At 59.1% G+C, this 20661-nt stretch overlaps 1 protein-coding gene across 1 annotated transcript in view; it reads left to right on the forward strand.

Moving 5' to 3' along the window:
* Positions 1–20661, forward strand: part of CNPY1 (canopy FGF signaling regulator 1) — a 55370-nt gene that overhangs the window by 1569 nt on the left and 33140 nt on the right. The window contains exon 2 of the mRNA XM_046020069.1: positions 13539–13651. Within this exon, the coding sequence (XP_045876025.1) occupies positions 13539–13651 (113 nt within the window). The remainder of the gene's footprint in view (positions 1–13538; positions 13652–20661) is intronic.

Raw genomic sequence — 20661 nt, forward strand, 5'->3', positions numbered from 1 at the left:
ACTGAGGCACGACGAGGGACGGAAGGCGGCTCTCCGTGGGCACCCCCGGCTCCCCCAGACTGCCCCGATTCCACTCAGGAAGACCTCCCGTAGCTTTGTCTCTTCTCTCTCTCTCTTTCGCTCTCTCGCTCGCTCTGTTTTGCTTTAAAAAATCCCTTTCAGGGTTTCCTTCCATGTGAAGGAAACTCATTGAGGGAGACCTGGGAAGGGACGACCCCTTCCGTCCGGCTGAACCCTGTCTCTCTCGCACAAACGGCCCTGAACACTGACAGCTGAGGCGACGAGGCTGCTCTGTGCCCTGAAGCAATTCTAGTTCCGCCGTGGAAACAACTAGGATACAGAAAGCTTTCCCCAGCGGGGCAAAGGAGGCAACCTGCCTGCCTCCTTCTAGGAGTAATATTAGTAATAAAATGCGCGAAATCAGCCTCTCGGCCACTTTCCTCCATCCTTGTCCTTTCTGCCGAGAGTGGCTACGGGCAGAACCAACTGCTGCGGACGTGGGTCATCGCCTGGGGCCGGGGATCCTGACCTGAGCCGAAGGCAGCAGACGCTTCACGACTGAGCCACTCAGGCAGGCCTGTTATTTTTATATATAAATCCATAATCAGACATTGCCCCTGAACTCTCTGCGTCCCTAGTACTCTTTAGGGGGATTCGTCTGCATTTCCAGGTGCGTCGGCGAGTACCTGGCCGTTTGCTGATGTCTCGCCGATGGCTCAGCCTTCCCAGCTCACTCGGCTCCCCCAGATGCACCTTTCCCCAGTCAGATTGGGACCCCAGACCCTCACACCCTCGTCTCCCGTCTCTATGGGACCAGAGCTCCCCGGGTTCCCAGACTCACCTAAGACACCCACCCTGCCGCGCGCCAGGCCCAAGGTGCTCTGTGCTTCTGTCCCAACAGTAACCCACGGTGAACTCACTTCCTTCCCGGATTCTGCCCTTGGAGTGTGTGCACGTGAGGAGCCGTGCCTACGCGTGCCTGGATGGATATTTAGGGTCTGAAATCTCCTGGACTTAAGATGATCATATCTCGTTCTCGCCACCCTAGACCAGCTCCCCTCGGAGCAACACATGCCCTCCTGGGAAGCTGGAAACCTCCCCTGGGCCCAGCTTGAGCCTTCCCAAAACCCACCTGCTTCCCGGTGGGCACGTTGGCAGCTGCCGGGGGCCTGTCCCAGGGGAGAGGAGTCCCACAAAGGCTGGCGCTTATCCTCAGGCCCCACCCGGGGCGCCTGCTCCACGATTTACTTCTGCCCCTACTTCCACCGACTCCTTCTTCGGTGTGTTTGGCTCGTTGGCAGGAGAGACAAAGTCGGAGCGAGCGGTGAGGGCTGCTGGGCGCGAGCATGGCAGACCAGATAGACACACCACCCCGTCCTCACGCACGGCTCGGCTGCGCAAACGCGTTTCCTACTACGTTATGTTATGTTAGTTCTTAATACCTGCGTTGCTGTCCTGCCGTTCTCGGGACGCCTGCGACGCAGAGACGGTCACCTCTGTCCCCCTTCTCAGGGGCTTCGGGGTGGCGGACGGAGCAGATTTTTATCTTTCCTGCCCTGGGCCCCACGGCTCCGTGGAGGGCAGCGGGCGGCCCCCGCATTGTGAGCAGACCTGCCGCATGTGTCAGCCGTCCGCGTGGCGGCCGTCACGGGCGATTGATTTCATGACAACGATCACCGCGAGGAATCGATCTAATGTTTTCATTACACGAAAAATGCTTTAACAAGTTCATTCAGAATCGGGTGACGGTAAAGATCCTCTCCGTCCCGACGGTGTCCCCGAAGAAGGGCGACTCGTAGGCGACCTTCCGGGAAAAGAGCTGCCCCCCCTCCAGCCCCCGCTATGCGCGGTGACAGAGCTTCGCGCCGTGTGGCCGCCTTCTCCAAAGAGACCGGGGACCTCCCTGTCTCTGTCCGACCTTTCTGATTAGAAATACTCGGGGCGGCTGGTATGACAGGAGCTCCCTGTCCCCGGGGCCCTGCCTCTCCCTCGCCCCCTCCCCCGGCATGCTGGCCCTTCTGTCCCGCCCTTGACAAGCCCTTGACGAGGCTCAGCCTCCCGCACTGCCCGCGGTCTGGTCTGCACCCGGGGAGGTCAGCTTACCCACCGGGCTCCCCGGCGTGGGGCATCTCCACCGTGTGTGGCCCTCGGTTTCAGTCCCAACGGCTTCGCAGCCACAGGCCTCCCTGCCTCGGGGCCCCAGACAGAACCGCGGGTGAGCGGCGCCTGGGGGGGCAGTCAGTGAAGCTTCCGACTCTTGATTTCAGCTCAGGTCATGGTCTCAGGGTCGTGGGCCTCCGCACTCAGTGGGGGTCTGCCCGAGGTTCTCCCTCTCCCTCTCCCTCTCCCTCTGTCCCTCCCCCTGCTCACACACACTCTCTCTCAAACAAATACATGACTCTTAGAGGAAAAAGAGCAAAACTGGGTGAGAGCGCCTGCTCACAGGGAGGCCCCAGTGTTCCATCTCAGCTCTCTGGGGGCCATCTCTGCGCCTGGCCTGGCCGGGGTCCTGGGCTGTGGGGCCCTAACGAGCTCTCGGGGCTGCGGGCGTCCCAGAGCCGTGGCCTCTGCCTCAGAGAAGTGCCCTTCTACGGAGCGCAGGTGCCCAGCCTGGCCTCGTGCCGGGGCTGGCTTTCTGCTTCGACCGCTGCTTTGAGCCAGTGGTCAGCTGTGGGTCGCTCGGTCCCCGTGACAGATGCGCCGTATCAGTTCGAAGCCCCGGTGAGAAACAGGAACGCGGGGCCCGTTCACCCATCAGTAAGAATTCCCAGAGAGCGACGCAGCGCCCTCACAGGGCTCAGGCCCCTGAGTGCCACCCCCCCCCCACCAGCCTGTGTCCCAGGGGTCATAGCCATCTCGGGGCGTGGCTCACCTGTCCGGAAGCCCCGGCAACAGGCTACTTCTTGGCCCCTTCCTTATGCTTCCTATTCGCCTGGACAGGGCCCCTTGTTCTGGGCCTGCGGGATCTGCCTCCCCGGGGGTCCCTTCAATTGGGCCGACCTGCGATTGGGCCCAAAGGGGCACCTGCCACCCCCCCCAGCACAGGGAACCCAGAGGCAGCTGATTTGTTCCTTTGTGGAGTTTTGCGCTTCCTCCCTCTCAAAAATGTGGTTCTCCGCTCCTTTCACACGGCAGGTGAAATCCATGTACCTCAGGGGGAAGCGGTCACAGATGACCCCAGCCCCCGTGTATGCATCACAGAGTGCCCGGCAGCCCCGGGGCTGCGGGAGCGTGGAGCTCGTCGGGTCCCAGCCAGAACTCAGGCCCAGCCCCGGAACGGTGCTCACACTTGTGCTCACTGTCCGCGGGCCAGGTTGCGGGGCTCGGCACCACCCCGAGCCGTGGAGCAGGGAGCGGCATCCCCCCTGCCGCGGCTCCCGAGAGGGGCCAGGTCTAAGCGTGGCTCGCCAGCAAGGGTGTTGGTGCCCCAGGGCAAGTGGAGACAGATGACGGCTTAGGCGCACAGGCCCAGAACTGACCGTTAGCTCTCCTACCACAGTCCATTGGCACATCACATGTCTGAGGCCAGGTGTGGGCTAGCACGCCCCGCAGACCTATACAGCAAACAGCACAGGCAGAGGGCTGTAAGAAGGGGGACAGTAACCTGACAGGAGACACAACTCGCCTCCTTGTCTTTAAATATCCTTCACGGTCCCTTCCACGACTCTATGCTTCGGTCTGACCTTTCTCTGGAGGTTAAACCAGGGCCTCACCAACCGAGGACTCTGTTCTCCCTGCTGTCCACTCCTCAGTGCTGCCCGTCCCCCTGCAGCCCTGGCTCACACCCTCCCTAAGGAGAACGAGATGCTGGTTTGTGTTTAGTTGGCACGTCCCTTCATTAAGACGGAGGCTGGTTTTGAGTGTGATGTTGGCGGTGGTGGCAACGATTTGTGGGTTTTTCTCTGAGTCCTCAGCACTCGATGAGAAATGTAAGACTGCTTTTCCACAGGTTTGCCTGTGTGGTACACAAAAGACACAAAATGCCTGCTTTTTTTTTTAAGATTGTATTTATTTATTTCACAGAGAGAGATCCCAAGCAGGCAGAGAGAGAGAGGAGGAAGCAGGTTCCCCGCTGAGCAGAGAGCCCGAGGTGGGGCTCGATCCCAGGACCCTGACATCCTGACCTGAGCCGAAGGCAGAGGCTTTAACCCACTGAGCCACCCAGGCGCCCCAAAATGCCTTCTTTTAAAGTCGTTCTTTTCTCCTCCAATTTGAATCTGCGCTAAAGGCAGACAGACAGTATCTTAAGAGTAGAGACACATGAACAGTTGTTCGTCCTGGTTAAAAAAGAACCCTGTGGGGCGCCTGGGTGGCTCAGTTGGTTGAGCATCTGCCTTCGGCTCTGGGCAGGATCCCAGGGTCTGGGATCAAGCCCCACGTTGGGCTCCCTGCTCAGCGGGGCGCCTGCTTCTCCTTCTCCCTCTTCCACTCCCCCTGACTGTGCCCGCTTCCTCTCTCTGTCACATGAATAGATGATCTTAAAAAGAAAAGAAAAGAAACCTGCATGATTTCTGTTTTGCTTTGTTTTCGGAAAACGGTTATGTTGATAGTGGGAATGTTCCGTGAGGTTCTCAATCTCAGTGGAATGTCTTGGGAGCAGCTGGCTTGGCTGGAGAAGCCAGACAGTCAGCCCGGGGGCTTGTCCGTGCCCCCAGCCCTCCGTGGCCGCCCGCGTCCTGCCTCCTTCCCTCTGCCCTGAGGTTCCCACGTGGGCCGATTTCTTGGTACCGGTTGAGGAAGGCTTGAGGCTATGCTGGGAGTTGGCTCATAGTTGGCTTCTCAGCCACGCACTGTGGCTGGGGCCTGTGGATTCGGATTCCCTTCAGCGATGCTCGTGCCAGAGCTGGCCGGGAAGGTGAGCGGTCTGGTCGCACGGGCACGGGACACGGCGGCTCCCGGCCTTGCCTGTGTGTCCCTGCCAGGGCGCACTGAGATGCGCGGAGCCTTAGAGCCCGAGTCACTACAAAGGGGCTCAGACTGCGGGGACTCGGGGGCTCTATTCCCTCTGTGCCCTACAGGGCATCTGCGTCCACGAAGAAATCACACTGGGCCTTGCAAGAGCGGTTGATGCCCGGCTCCGGGAGGGCCAGCGTGGTAACAGCCAGGACCGCTCTGCCCAGTGGGGCTCGCTGCCAGAATGTTCCGGGCTTCCACGGTGGAGCCAGAGCCGCACCCCCCGGGGCAGGAGCGCGGCGGCCTTACTGGCACTGACGCCGGTGTGTTTTCACACTTCACTGGGAAACAGCTTTCTTGCTGGGAAAAGCGGGAGTCTTTCAGGGGAGGCGTGTAGCCGAGGCTCCTCTTGGCAGGACTGGGGGCCCCGTGCCGGAAGCGCTCTTCGGCCCCAGGGGCGGGGCTCACAGCCCGCGAGGTGCCGTCTGCCAGGGTCGTGTCGCCGTTCATGTAGTAGAACTCAGTCCGCATCCCGCATTTCAGCTTCTTCCCACGACCAGACCTCTTCGGTGAGAAGGGAGAATGCTGGAGAGGGTCTTCCCAGAGCCCTCATGAGGTGACATGGCCATGTAAGCCTCCTGGTGTCCGCGGAGGGCCCCCCGCAAGCCACTCTCCCCCGTCACCAGCGGCATCGATGCGTCTCCACGCGGGGGGCGTTTGGGGGAAATGACGGTGAATTCCGGGTGGCACCTGCTCTTGAGTCTTGGCTCCGCAGCCTCGTGTGGCCGGAAGCAAAGCGCTTCCCCGTTCTGAGACTCAGTTTCCCCATCAGCGGAGGGGATGATGACTTCAGTACCTTCTGTCGACGCTCTCCCGTGGGCGTCAGTGTGACGGTGCGTGAACTGCCCCAAGGTGGAAGCCATTGTCCCTCGCAGGCAATTCTCCCGCTCCCCGGCAGAGAACTCCAGAGCCCACTGTCCCTGGGGACCCCTAGTCACATCGTGCCGGCTTTAACAGGGACCCAAAGGTCGGGGAGCCCTTCTTGAACCGCTGTGCTCTAGGCCTTGTGAAAATAGCCAAGTGACCAATTTCCCAGACTTTTCTTAACATCATCAGGTCTTACAGAGGAAACATTTGGTACTCAGGAAAGGAACGATAAAGAATTCCTAAGAGCGACCAAAGGAGAGTGGCCTGAATCAGGGAGGGTGATTTCCGGTGGGTGCTCTGGAGGCTGGATTTCCGGCGTCTGACGGCGACCAGACTCCCGTGCTTTGCTCCTTCAGCTGTGCTCGTCCTCCTCTCTCCCGGAGCAAACGGCCGTTGCTGGTCTTAATTACCACCTCCCTTGGTGACTAACGGCCATCATCCCCGACATCGAGGATGACCGAGCGAGGCTGCAGGTAAACAGAATTAGGGCGAAACTAGGACATCCCCTGGAAAACGAACACCACCCATCACAAATTCTAATGGTGCTTCATTTTCTTAAAATCCTTCAGCTGGAAAATGCCTGTAGGTTGGGTTCTGAGTAAAATAGTCTCTGATCTCTCTCTTGCGCCGTTCATGTCTCAGCTTTGCCTCCTATCCAGAGCATCCTAAAGTCGTTAAAAAGAGTTCTCCTTCTCACAGTGACTCTGATTTTAGGCCTGGAAAATATAATTTGGGTTAAAACTCGATGGGGAGTCGCTCACATGGAAGGGTTGCCGTGGTGATGTGCTGGAGAAGAGAGACGAACGGCCAGTGGTATTTGCGAGAGCCTCGGGTCGGGCTTTGTCTCTGCACCAGCTGGTGGGCCTCCTCCTTCCAGCGCCCCTCCCCACCTCCTGCCTCCCTGAATCACTGCCCAGTACGGAGACCGTTACAGAGCAGGGCATTTCCTGGGGTCTCCGGGCGGGGCGCGACCTTGCCAACAGATCCCTGATTTTGTTCGGCTACAGCATAGCCAAGTGCTTCCCAGGACACAGATGCGCATCCCCACCGGCTTAAGCTAAACATAGTCATTTCATTTCTGTGCCAGTAACCGGGTTGGGTCAGGCCTTAGGATGGCTCTGGCCAGGGAGAGCGGGAGGAAGACTGCTGGGAGCATCCGGGAACACTTTCCCTGCAGCGGAAGTGAGCGAGTGAGGACTCTTGTCTGTGACCCCAGGCAGAGCGGTCTGAGGACCGGAGGCTTGGAACCGCAGACCACATCTCGCCACCACGCAGGGGAGGCCGAGAGCATCGCAGAGAGGGAGAAGCAAGGGTCGGGATGACTTGGAGACGCTGAGCTTACCAGTGTTCAAGTGCCCACCTGTGGCCATCCTGACTTATGGAAATAAGGTTGTGACCTTATTGCCGTGTTGGTGTCCCCCAGATTCGTACGCCGCTGTCCTCACCCCCGTACCTCCGAAAGGAACCGTTGGAGACAAGGTCTTTAAAGAGATAATGGGGTTAAAATGAGATCTGTAGAGACCATAACCCTGATGACAATTAAGGTTTTAACGAACATCCGACGGATTAGAATCAGTAAGTCACAATCCAATATGGCCGGTCTTATAAGAGGGACTTTCTGTGGAGACGTGGGTACACACGGAGGGAGGACGCGTGAAGACAAAGGGGAAGACAGACATGGACGAGCGCAGGAGAGAGACCTCGGAAGAACCCATCCTACTGACACCTTGATCGTGGACTTCAGCCTCCAAAACCGTGAAGGAAGGATGTCTATCGCCTCAGCCCCCACCTGTGGTAGCCGTTCTGACCGTCCTCGGAGACGGGACAGGCTTACGAAGCAAGCCGGCAACGTTCACCAGACTCCAAGCGGCTTCAACAATGAGGATGATGTTGGCTGTGTCACATCCAAGAAGTCGGAGGGAAGGCGGCCCAGGGCGGTCTGCGCAGGCCATCAGCCACCAGGCTCTTCCATCGTCCCGCACGCTCGGCTCCAGGGGCTGGCTCCACGGGGTGACGGCTGCATTCTCAGCTCCTTCCTGTGCGGACACAGGGATGAGGTTCCTACACATCTCTGTTTCGTCAAAGAGAGAAGAGCCTTCTCCTTGGGTCTCACTGGCCAGACCTCCCACACATGTGCATCCCAAACCAAGAACTAGTGACGCGTGTGGAATTACTATGGTTGGAATGAACTAGGAAGGAACGAGTTTTCAGCCACAAAGCACCGCCAGGAACCAAATATGAGTGGTGTTTATTAATACAGAAGAAGGAACGGAAATGGTGGTTGGAAGGGAACCAGCAGGGTCTGCCCCACCCACACATCCAATCCCCTCCAAACCTACTGATTTTGCCTCCTAAAGAGCTCTCAAATTCATCAACCTTTCTGCATCTCCTCCACCATAACTGTACCCAGCTGCAGTCATCTCCTGCTGAGACGGCTGCAGTAGTCTATCAGCTGGCTTACCCGTACACACCCTGGTCCCCTCATCTCTTCTAACGACAGCCTGAACGATTTTTGAAGAATACAAATCACATCAAGTCTCACCTTTCTCAGAACGACACAGTGGTTCCACTATGGCTTAGAATAAAGGCACACATCCTTACCTCTGCCGGCAAGGCTCTGCCGGATCTGGTCCCCGCCCGCCCAGGCAGCCTCGTCATGGGCCACAGGAACGGGCGCTTTTGTTCTACTATTTCTCAAATTCATATCACGCTTCTCCATTGTGCTGTTTCCGCCTGTGCTGGTCCCTCTCCCGCGGGCCCTGTCCTCCTGACTCATCTCTCAGGCCTCCCTGGTCCCTTTCTGGGGGAACTGCCCATCTTCTGACAAAGGTCAGCCTGTGACCGTGTGACCAGGCCACACTCAGAGGCCTAAAAGTCACTGCTTCTTCTCTCAGGCTGAAGAGGCTCTGTCCTCCCCCGCCCCGGCCACCCCCAGGCGCACTCACGCAGCTCCCTCCCACTCCGGGCCATAGTGCCTGATTCCATTCCCACCGGGCCTGGCCTCAGCCACAGGTGGGGTCTGCGTGCCAGGAGTGAGCGCCGGAGAGCCCCGGGAGCCAGGCCCCGGGGAGTTCTACACGACCTCTCCCTGCCATTCCACGGGCCGGCGCAGACCTCGGGCGCCGGCAGCCCACGATGGGGTGGGTGACCGTCTTCTCTCATCCCGACCTGCAGTGGAGGGTCTCAGAGCCTGGGGGAGCCCCTCTCCGGAGCTTGGTGGCAGTCCCCTCTTGCATGGGAACTCCAGGGCTGGCCGTGGCCAGGACGTGGCTCCTGTCACCTTCCCCGGGTGTCTGGCACCCTGGCTCAGGGCCGGGAAAGGAATCAGGACGGAGATACTGTGTTGAAGGGCCGAGCTGACAGGACCACTCCAGGTTCAGTGTCAAAGGCAGCTGGGGACAACCCAGCATGCGAGAGGGCAGAGTGAGGGACGTTCGGTACCTCTGCCTGAGGGTGTCTCACGCAGCCGTTGAAACACCGTCACAGCTCTGCGGCAAGCAGAGCACACACTTGGGACATACTGTGGATTACAGACGATGGGAGAAAGACGGCGTCTTCTTAGAATGAAGACTCCGTCGCTCAAACATCCTCTCCGGCTCGCTCCTCCCAGTGGCGGACAGCGGCCCCTCTGGGTCCCAGCCTGACCTGTCCTCGGGGCGTCGCTCCAAGAGCCGAGCCAGCGGGCATCCTATGAGCCTCCCTGCCCAGTTCCAGCACCCCAGCTGGACGGCAAGTCCTGGCAGGCCCGTCCGCTCCCGGCTCTGTCTCTGTTACCGGGCACAGTGCTGGCAAACAGTGGCTTTCCCCTGGGTGGCCAGGTGGCTGAACACCTGCGGTTCCTGTGGCCTAGGGCCTGAAATCCAAGTGTCGGTCGGGCCACGCTCCCTCCGAAACGAGGGACTTCCTCGCCTGTCCCCACGTCTGGATTGTTGGCTTACAGACCCTGCCTCTGTCATCCCAGGGGCTTTCCCCACCTGTCTCTGCATCTCTCCTCTCACAAGGACACCAATCATGTGAGGTCAAGGCGCCCAGCTTGGCCTGGTCGCCTCCAGCTGAGTCACGTTCACGGATACTGGGGCTTCAGCTGGGGACATATCCTTCTCCGAGACACGGTTCCACCTGCGACGGCGAGGAAGACAGGGTAGGAGGAAGTGAAGAGAGGCCCCAGGTGCTTCCCACGCCCTCCCAGAGGACACCCCTCCCTCTCTCGGAGGCTCCTGGCTGCTCCCACTCCCTCAGCCCCGAAGGAGGCCCATGGCCAAGCTCCAGGTCATCGTTCCAACGCAGGTGTGGCTTGCCTTAGGGTCTCTCAGCTTGTGTCTCTCCCAATCCCTCCTGGGATGGTCCAACACCCCAGCAACTTTGGGATGTCTAGTGCCCACAGCACAAAAGAGAGACCTCTGCTTGGGAGGGAACGAGCGTTTCTTGATGGGCAGAGTGTGGGGTGGTGTTACCTTCTCCGGGCATCAGGGCTTCGTCTCCCCTAAAGAAGGCGGGATCCAGCAAGCAGGACGCAGGTATTTGGGGTGGCGGAAGAGTGTGGGTCTTCGAGTAGCCGTCCCGGGACGCGGGTGCCTGTCCCAGATGCGGACACAGCCAGGCCACGCCCAGACCAGGGCCCAGGAAGATCCAGGCCTGGGCCCCGGGGTCTGCGTCTGACATTTCCCGGGTGAGTCTGTGGCTGCATGGGCGGCTGGGGGGCCGGTCCCTGCCGGTGGCTCTGCTCTACTTGGGCTCCGGCACCCCCTCCGTGCCCAGCGAGGTCTCTGCGAGCGGCTCTGTGCTGTCGGGGCTCCTTCTCACATCCATGCCCCTCCTGGACCCCATCCCGGTAAGTTCCCCGGACAGCCTGGGCTGCTCCTTCCTTGGACTTTGCTCGTGTTCTGGAAGACGGCAGGTGTTCAGACGCCGGTGGAGCCGGGAGCGTCTGCGGCCGGTGCAGAGCCAGGGGCCCGAGGAAGGCGGCCCTGGTTCCCCGCAGTCACTGGTCCGTGTGTGATGCTCGTACCCCCCATGGCTCTCGGGCCACCTGCGTGCTGTCGCTCGGGAACAGCAGGGCTGGAGAGATGGGAGCCGCCCCGACGGATCGAGCCCCTGAGCCCCACGGGGTCCCCCGAACCTGCCGGGACAGGCTTCACCACCTCCTCACCGTTTCCAGACCTCATGCCAAGAAAGAGAAGGAGAGCAAGGGCGGGAGAAGGGAGGAGGCAGACAGACGGAAGAGGTCGCGGGCCCAGCTGGGAGGAGGGCTCGCCCTCTGGCAGGCAACGCGACCCGCCAACCCCCCCACGAGGCCCCACTCCCGCCGCCTGCTCTAATAAACTCGAAACTCCAGTGACTTAAGTGAAGATTTCAGATTAACATTTAAATTAACACCGGACTGGAAATCTGGAGGCCCAGGTCGCTGATGTGACTCTGTTAACTTGTTCTGTGACCTGGGGCAGAATTTAAAATGATCTTTTCTCATCCAGCCGGCCCTCCGTGGGGAGGTCAGGGACGGCAGACCTGGAGGGCCCCTTCCCTCCCAGCCCAGCCTGGAAGCGAGAGACTCCCCTGCAGGTGGGGACCCCCTTTGACCCGGAGACGCTCTGCTTGACCGTGGACGTGGACCCTCCCCTCCCCGGGGGTCTGGGACTCCAGGCAGCCGGGGGCCACAGGAGAGAGAGGCACGAGTCATGGGCCTCCCTGACCACCAAGGCTTGGGGATGACCAGGGGCCCGCCATCAGTGCGGTCTCTCCAGGGGTCCCTCTCCGCGAGCCCTCCTTACGGGGCCTGTCTTGGTGTCCCCGAATCCTGAGGGGGAAGGGATCAGGTGTTAACAGGTGACCGGATGGCACCCAGGGGGCCAGACCGCTCCCGCCTTGTGGACTCCCAAGAGCCAAGAACAGCCCAGATCAGGCTGGAGTCAAACGTGGTTCTGCCACACAGAACAGAGAGTCCTTGGGGATCTGGGATCCCAGGCGCATCTCCAGGGCAGGTTGGGGATTCTGAGAGTCTGGATTCTGTCAGAGGGTGGGGGAAGGGGCCGACCTTGTGCGTGTCTGACGCTTTTCAGACGCTGGAATCCTTGGCCTAGGATGAGGGAACTGATGGCGAGTGGAGTTTGCCCGGGCGTGGGGTGGGCTGGGACAGTGGTGGTCCGGTCGTGTCCTAGAGGACAGGGCGTGGCCGTCCCCTGCAGCAGAGGCCGAGCTCGTCGTGGTCCCCACCGTGGGCTGCGAGGGGCAGCACCAGGGCCTCGGGTACCTGCTACCTCTCCCTTCAAGAAGATCCCAGAACAGGGTCCAGAGCCACGCCCAGCTGTCAGGGACAGGGACGGGAAGGGTGTGTTCTCTGTGGCCAAGCGAGTAGCTACATGTTCCTTCACTGGGGACGGAGGGACACCAGTGCCGGGAGGAGAAAGTGCCACAGGGACCGCCCAGGCGGTGACTGACGCCGCGGCAAGAGGCTGACGCACCTTCCGTCTCCTGCTGGCGAAGGCCTCGGACAGACGAGCTGTTTTGTTCGGGGCGGATGATGCCCGGAGACTGAGACAGTCCTTGCTAGGAATTTATCTAACACAGGTTCACCGCGGGCAACAACGCTAACCCTCACAAACCAGTACACGCGGGCTAATGTCTCGTAATAAGCCAATAAGGAAACGACCCTCCGAACCCAGGATACATGAATTCCACTTTGTTCTGGGCAAAGGGGGATGAAGGAAACAAAGCCCAGGTTTAGCGGAGGTGAATTCTCCATCACGTGTTTCTCGACAGATCGGTCCTTCCGACCAAACCCCGGCACCAGCTCCCCACCCAGGTCCCTTGCTGCCGGGCCACGGGGAAGGCGGGCTCCTCCGGACGGTCTCTCTCCGGGGCCACGGCACACCGTCAGCGGTGTCCCCGAGGAGAAGCCTGCCCACGCAGGACTCTGCTGGGTCTTTGTTCTCATTGGGGCAGGCTGAGCCCTCAGCTTTCCTCCTCGGACGTATGATCAGGAAACAGCGCTAAGGCCGTGGGGTCTCCGGCGTCAGAATTCGCACGCTGGGCATTTAAAGGTCATGCGGTTCTAACAAAGGGACCGGAATGCTTGCACAAGAACATGCGCGTGCCTCCTTCTACACCAGCGTGGTCCTGAACAGTGGGGGCCTTGCTTGGGGCGGGGGGTGGGGGGGTCATGCAGAAGACCAGGTTCCCCCAACATCCCTCCTCCATGGTTGGGGCAAAGATGGCGAGTCCAGAATCAGTTTCCTGTTGGGCAAACAACGTTGGGGGCATCATTTCGTTGACTTGTTAACGGTGACAATTCTTAACTGGGTAGGTGGGCGGAACCTGGAAAGAAGGGACAAAACCAGCCACATAGCCCGTAAGAGGCAAGTTTCGGAGGCTCCCTGAGATTTTATATTCCGCAAAAATGGGTCATCGGGAGCAGGGCCCAGTTGGGGCAAACCTTTCCCATAATGCACTCCGAGGTTCCCTGAGTGTAATTAATGCGACCCAGGGGGGCCCGGGGGTCTCTGACAGGCTAGGAGCAAGGGTCTCTCTATTCTTTAAAAAAGCATATTTTAAAGGAAAAGGTGAAAGTATGTGGTTTAAAAAAAGACACTGTACAAAAGCGTGCACAAAGAGAAGGAGTCTCTTGGAAAGCTCTGTTCATCTCCGCACGCGGAGAAGCGTCAGAGGACGAGAACCTTCCTCTGCCCCTTCCAGAGCTGACAGACGCTTTGTGCCTTGTTCAGCGTGCAGGGCCCTGATGGACGAGGTGGAGTACGACATCACCCAGGCCCAGCAGAAGAAGACCAAGGTGGGCGCCTTCCGGATAAATCCCGACGGGACGCAGGAGAGGAGAAAGGTAGCGGAAAAGAAATCACGAGCCAGTGTATAATTGCGGATGTGGGCAATTACCAACCATTTATCCAAACAGCAGTTGGTCTTAATCTTGTAACCTTCCTCTTGTTCAGGGTATCAGCTCTAAATTGCTTCTGAGTCCTGCGGGACCCAAAGTAATCTTTAAGCTTGAAATTGAAGTCTCTCTCCCAGCACCTAAATTTTGTGTCTTGTCGAGTCGGAAGACATTTCGGCACTATTGTTCCTCGGGATAAAAATAGCACTTCCATGGTTCTTGGCGAGGCCAGCAGGGGCCCAGGGCAGCTTCGGGGGCTGCCCAGAGCCGCTGGAACACGAAGCACCCTCCCTCCGAGGTCTACAGAGGTGGCTAGTGGCGTGGGAGTGCCAGACCCGTCTCCGGGACAGACCGGACAGACGCGGACGGGCCCTTGTCTGAAGGGAAAGAAGGATGCGGTTCCTCCGCGGAGACCTTCAGAGAGGGCCCCCCCCCACCCCGCACCGCTGACAGTGGGTCTGAGGAGCCGGGAGGGTTGTGGGGGCCCCCGTGAGCGCAGGCTCGTCTCATCCCCAGCCTGGCACTAGGGTCCCGATGCTCCAACACAGAAGCCGACTGCAGCACCATCCTGGGCAAAACGCAGTCGGAGAAGTTTTCTCCGGAGTCGCCCACCTCACTCTGAGCGAAACACAAACCAGTTTGGGATTCCTTGCTCTTTCGTCCGATGGGCTGTGCTCTATTTTAGGGCAAATAATTGAAGGGGTCCATCTGCTTTTTCCGGGATTGCATGCCCATCAGAGAGGAAGGGGGGGAGGGCAAGGTCCAGCCGAGGAGTCTGTGGGAGTCGCCCTGCATGCCAGCCTTTATGGAGGGCCCCAGTGGGATGTTGGCCTCGGTCAGGAGGACGGGACGCTCTCCTCCAAGTCAGCACACCTGCTGTGTCCGAGGCTGGGAGCTCAGGTCTTTCTTGGGTTCGTTGGGTCTTGAAGTCAGAGACGAGGACAGATCCCTACAGTTCAGATGGTGTCACCGAAAGGATCACGGCCACTGGGCAGGCTGCTGCCGCTGCTTATCCACAGGCATCCCCTGGCCCCGCGGGGTCAGAGCGGACGAGAGAGGAGCAGGCCCAGGCCCGGGCACCCGCCGCAGCAGACTCCCACGGCCTGGCAGCGCCGGGAAGACGTCTGTGCGCAGCTCCGCGCAGCCCCGAAAATGAATGGGGTGTTAACATCAGCCTCGGTCAGCACGTGGTCTTCCGATGCTTCGTTAGTGCGCCGGGGCCCGGAGAAAGGAAGACACATGTCGTTCAAGAGTTTGGGGGTGGAAGGGAGGGAGGCGGGAGACGGGGGGTCGCAGGCGGAGGGCACGAAGCCGGCGCAGATCCTCAGGGCACAGGCTGGATGGAGGCCGCGCGGGGGTTCGCGGGGGCACACCCGGCCCTCCTGCCTCCTGGCTCGCCCTGCGTCCTGGCTCAAGTCCCTCCCAACGGGGACTCACGTTCCCCTGGAGAAAAGAGGCCTCCTCTCCCCTTCCTCCTGCTACCACGCAAATTCCTCGTTGAGTCAGTCGAGCTGAGACAAGCTTTCAGTGTTGCCGCAAACTCTCGGCCTGCTGGGCTGTCCGAAAGCCATCCTTCCACTCTGTTCCTCGCTTAACCAGGGTGACCTCACAGTCCTGGCTCAGGGAGTGGATGCTGCCCTAGGTCGTGCTCCCCTTGGGGTCATGCTGCCCTTGGGGTCGTGCTCTGCTTGGAGCTACCCCCCCCCCCGCAGCGGGGCTCCCCTGGCCAGCATGAGGATGTGTCTGCTGCGCCCCAGAAGGCGGCTCTTTAAAGCACCCCTGTTCGGGAGCCGTGTGGTTTTGGGGTCGGGGTGGAGTTCAGTTTTCCTGCCTCTGGGCAGCTCCCAACAGCCCCCACGCTTGAAAGAACCCCACGGTCTTCCCCAGGACGCTGCTAGGACGTCTCGCATCCTCCAACTCAGAAAGCTCTCCCCGCTGTGATCCCAAACCCCGTGGCGTGTTTCCTTCGGCGGCGGGCTGCTTGGCCAAACTTGAAATGACGGGGAGCCTCACGGCGTGAAGTCAGGCCCTTCAAACGTCCGTCTTGGATGGGGGCCAGACGGTTCTCGCCTCGTGTGGCTCCAGAGGCATTTCTCTGTCCTTGTGCTGTGAGCACGCAGGATGTGCCTTCTCGGCGTGGCATTCGGCAGAGAACAAAGCAAGTGCCTAGCAGGAAGCCGGAGGAGGGAGCCCAGGCCGGGATAGGCTTTGGATGCCCGGGGCCCCTCCTGGGCCACGGGGACGTGGCTGGCCAGAGAGGCGACGCCGCGCACCTTCCTGCATTTTTCTGCCATTTCTCCCCCCTTCTCGTTGTGTTTCTCCAAGGATAAAGGGAAACACTAACGTGTGGGCTGTGTCCTCAGAGCCGAGGGAGCGAGGCACATCCTCCCCAGGGTCCTTGGAAAGTCTCCCCTTCCTCGGAGCACTGGCGGGAGCGCCCCCTGAGAGAGTCTGGGTTCCGAGGGGGACGGGGAATGTGACATGAGTGGGTCTTCGGAGCACAGCGTGGAGGATAAAGGCGGGAGATGGCCCGTGTCTGTGCCAGGCTCTTCACTCTGTGTCCAGCCTGGGGAGGGCGGTGTGGACAGGAGGCACGGGGGCCCCAACTGCCCTGGGCCGGGTCTCACTCAGTGAGAAGATCTGAGGACAGGGAGGGGGAAACCCTGAGCTGCGGCCACAGCTGCCCTGTCCCTGCATGCTTGCCAGGCCGGCCCCCTGCTGGCCCCACTATGTTCGGGGGGGGGGGCTGTGCCGTCTCCCTGTCCCTCGCTGGCTCCCAGCTGGCCTCGTGTTGAGCTCTTGCTTCTGTCTTTCCTCCCTCAGCTCCATGCACACATGAGCCAGGGCTGGCCTGCCTCTGGGGTCACTCGCTAGAGCCACAGACTACCAGACTCGGCTGCCGATGTGGCCACCAGCAGGATGCTGGGAGGCAGGGACGCTGCGAGAGCTATCCCCTGGAGGACGGGGCAGGACTCCGGTGGGGCAGGGTTAGGGGAGTCGGGGGGGCATAGCAGGTACCGACTTCCAGCAAGACCTGCTCGCGGCCGCAGTTTTTCCCGACAAGAAGGGCTACCCCAGCCCCAGGAATGGGGGTGTCAGTCCTCCTGGAGTCTTCAGAACACTTGTCGGGTACACCGGGCGCAGCTTCGAGGAAGTCCCCGGTAGAGTTGGGCCCAAGCTACTCCCGGAGAGCGCGCCTTTCTTGGCCACCCCCGCTTCCCCGAGCTCTGCCCCTTCCGCTCCCAAGCCTCGGGGGCCTTCTGAGCATGTGGCCGCTGGAGGCACCCTTCGGGGCACACTGTCCCTCCATGGGCCTCCAAGTTTCCTTTGAGTTACGCTCACAGATCTGAGTGTGGAAGTGTGGGTGCTCTCGGACGGAGGCGGGAGCCCCCGCCAGCTCTCCACCCGGCCAGAGCCTGGGAGAGGACGCCCCCATTTCTCCGCATTGTGATGTGACACACAGTTGCCGCACGGACCAGCAGGCTGCGGGGGGAATGGCACGTGCGACAGGGGTCTATGGAACGGTGTCCTCTGCTCTAACAGCCATGACCTTCCCGGTAGCTCTCAGGTCTTCAGTGTCCAATGTTAGAAACGGCCTCCGCGACAGATGGACGTACAGCCCGCGCGGTCTACCACGGCCCAAAGGCTGACGAGGCTTTGCTGGGAACATCCTCCTGTCTCCTCCTTCTAAATGGAGACACTGAGTTCACCCACAGCCACGTTTTTCTTGACATTGTCTAAGGAAAGGCACATGCTTGTCCCCGTCTCGCCGGGCCACGTCTCTGCAGCCGAGCGGGGACACAGGATAGGCAGAGCCCTCCCCGCAGTGCCCAGTGCTGCACGCGAGCGGTCTGTCCCTGCCCAACACCTCCGCTGCCTTGTGACAAAGCCACATCCCTGCAGGGAGAGACAGGCAGCATCAGGTTCTGGTCCCTCTTCCTCGTCTTCAACACGGAATGGCAGCAGGTGTAGGAACATGGTGAGCAGCACAGCCCAGAGCAATTCAGAGGCGGAGCCGTTTAATGTTTGTTTTTAAGCAAGTGTGTCTCCTCTCCTACGAAGGACAACGGCCAGACCTGCAGGAATGGAGTATAAGTGAGTTTCTAAATTTTTTTATAAGATTTTATTTATTTGACAGACAGAGAGAGAGATCACAAGCAGGCAGAGATGCAGGCAGAGAGAGAGAAGGGAGGAAGCAGGCTCCCCGCTGAGCAGAGAGTCCGATGCGGGACTCGATCCCAGGACCCTGAGATCATGACCCGAGCCGAAGGCAGAGGCTTAACCCACGGAGCCATCCAGGCGCCCCTGTAAGTGAATTTCTACTCTCGTGCTGGAGACCCAGAGTCCGGAAGCAGCAGTGTGAGGACGTACACTCCGTCCACTGGACACAGGAGCTCCGGGTCCCTGTGTTCCTACCTGGCGGGGCCCAGGACGTATCTGTCTCACGTATGAGCAGTAGCTGAAAATGCGGAACATGAAGGCCTCCTTTGCCTCGACTGAGTGAGAATATGCCGGGTTCTCTAAAGTTTGGAAGTTCAAATAGCAAAGCCCATCCATCAGTAACGATGGTGGTGTAGACTAGGAGTAATGCCTTTTTGGTAGATTCTTTTAACAGCTCTGGAAGGTAAATAAGACCACTTTAATTAGCTTCATTTTCTTTTTTTTTTTTCCTAAGTAGTTTCTACACCCAACATGGGACTTGAACTCGCAACCCTGAGATCGAGAGTTGCATGCTCTTCTGACTGAGCCAATCAGGCACCCCTAATTAGCTTCATTTTAGAAATATGGTTGAGGCTCAGAAAGCTTTAGTGATTCCCTAAATTTTGGCAAATTGGTATTAATTTAACTTGCTGGTAAGTCAACTTAGATTCCACATCATTTGCTATCGACAAAACAACCCCGTCCTCTGATATCCCGCATAATGCGAGGTTATCCCAGCATCATGGAGTTGTGCAGTGCACAACCGGCACAACTGTATGTGGGCCTGTTTGCTATTGAGATGAGAGGCACGGGCCTTTGTAATTGGCCGGCTAGGAGGCAGAGGGGAATTTAGCCCCTCGGGAATTTTCAGACTATAGCCTGCCACCTGCAGGTGTGGCGGGGGGAAACCAGCATGTCAAAATACAAAGTATCAGAGTGATCAGAGCAGAGGAAATGGTATCTTGTGACACCACGTAATGAGATGCAATGCAGAAAGTGGGTCATGTCCAAAAAACTGTAAGCCACCATAGCAGATGGCTGTTCTCAGCATGGGACGGTAGCCTAAAGATATTTCATCTGGGAAGATTATTAACCCCCCAACAGTGCTGCAGGAATTCCTGACTCCCTCTGCAGAACCCGCCAGGACTTGTCTGAAACCAGACGCCACGGCGGACCCGGCTGGGAGCTGGTGGTCTACAAGATTCCTAGGCCAAGGGTGCTGGGCAGCGGGGGTGGGGCTGATGTCTCCCCAGCCCAGTGGCAGCCCAGTGGCTGTGTCCCCATGCGACGATCCTGCATCAGCATCCAGGTGCAAGTTCAGCCCGTGCCGAATTTGGTGTAGACAAGTTCTCACCTGGAAGGAGGGACACCCGGACCATGGCAACACCGCAGGGGATAGCCAGAAGACATAACACTTGTTCTTTGTCTTCCATTCCCGGCACACAGCTCCGGAGACCTGGGCAGTGTCCTGAGACCAGGATGAGAGCTGACGCTAAGAGGTGACCCCGGGGTTGAAGTCTCCGTCCTACATGGACCCCTGCGGAGGGGAGGGGCTGGGTCAGGCTTCAACCACCACTAGCGGGTGATTTGGTCAACCACATGGACACAAGAAATCTTCATGACAACACTCAGAGCACGAAAGGGAAAGCTTTGTATCCTGTTCTTCTTTTAACACGTGGGAAATTTGGGGCAACCCTCTTGGGTCCCCTGCCTGCTTGGGAGCCTCATACTATCACTTTGCTTTGCTGCCTAAAAAAAAAAAAGTTGGGGGTGCCTGGGAGGCTCAGTTGCTTAAGCATCTGACTTCGGCTCAGGTCGTGGTCTTAGGGTCCGACGGTGGGCTTCCTGCTCAACAAGGAAACTGCTTCTCCATCTCCCTCCGCCCCCCGCCACCCCCCACACTCATGCTCTCTCTCTCAAATAAAATCTTAAACACACACACACGCACACACACACACACACACACACACACAGGGGAAATTTGTCCCGAAGCCCCACCTCCATCCCCAAAGCACTTCTCTCCTGGGTCAGGGTCAGGAGAGTCCTCAAGACCCACAGTTAAACCCCTCTCTGGGCAAGGGAACCTGCCCACTGGGGGTCTCCATTGGTGGAGACCCTGACTCAGGTCTCCCAAGGGAGCCTGCTTGAGCACAGGACGGGCAACAGGGCGGGGTCTGCCCACGGGAGACTGGAGGGCGGCTCTGTGCTGTTCAGCGCCTGGTGCCAGGGAACGGGGAACGGGGGTCGGGGCGGAGGGCGGACAAGCAGCCGGCCAGAGCCCCGGGGTGGTGCGGGAGACTGGAGCTGGGGGCAGGGCCGGTCGGGGGTTCTTCCTTGCATTTTCTGGTCAGCAAGGGGAGGCCATGGTGTGCGGCTGGATTGCAGGGCCGGGAACTCTCCCAAGTAAGCGGGAATCTGGGGGGTCACCCCTCAGTTGGTCCGTGGACATTGTCAGCCCACAGACAACATTTTAGTAAGTGTTACTTTGATAACAATCGTGAGTAAAAACGTCTTCAGGAAACTGTAGGTCACCAACCATAAAAAAGCAGAACAGAAAGCAAATCCCAAAAACCAAAGCAGAAAGGTGTTTTCAGTGCAAAAACAGAGGTTATGAACCAGCTTGTACAGGCGACCCTATGTATACACGTGCGTTGTGGGCAGAAAGCTTCCAGAATATACTTCATAAAGGCGGTCACACTTCTCTTCGGGTACTGCTGTGACCGTCTTCTCTTTTTGCTTGTCTTTTAAATGTTTTTCCA

The sequence above is a fragment of the Meles meles genome, chromosome 10 (genome assembly GCF_922984935.1).
Source record: "Meles meles chromosome 10, mMelMel3.1 paternal haplotype, whole genome shotgun sequence".
Classification (NCBI taxonomy): Eukaryota; Metazoa; Chordata; class Mammalia; order Carnivora; family Mustelidae; genus Meles; species Meles meles.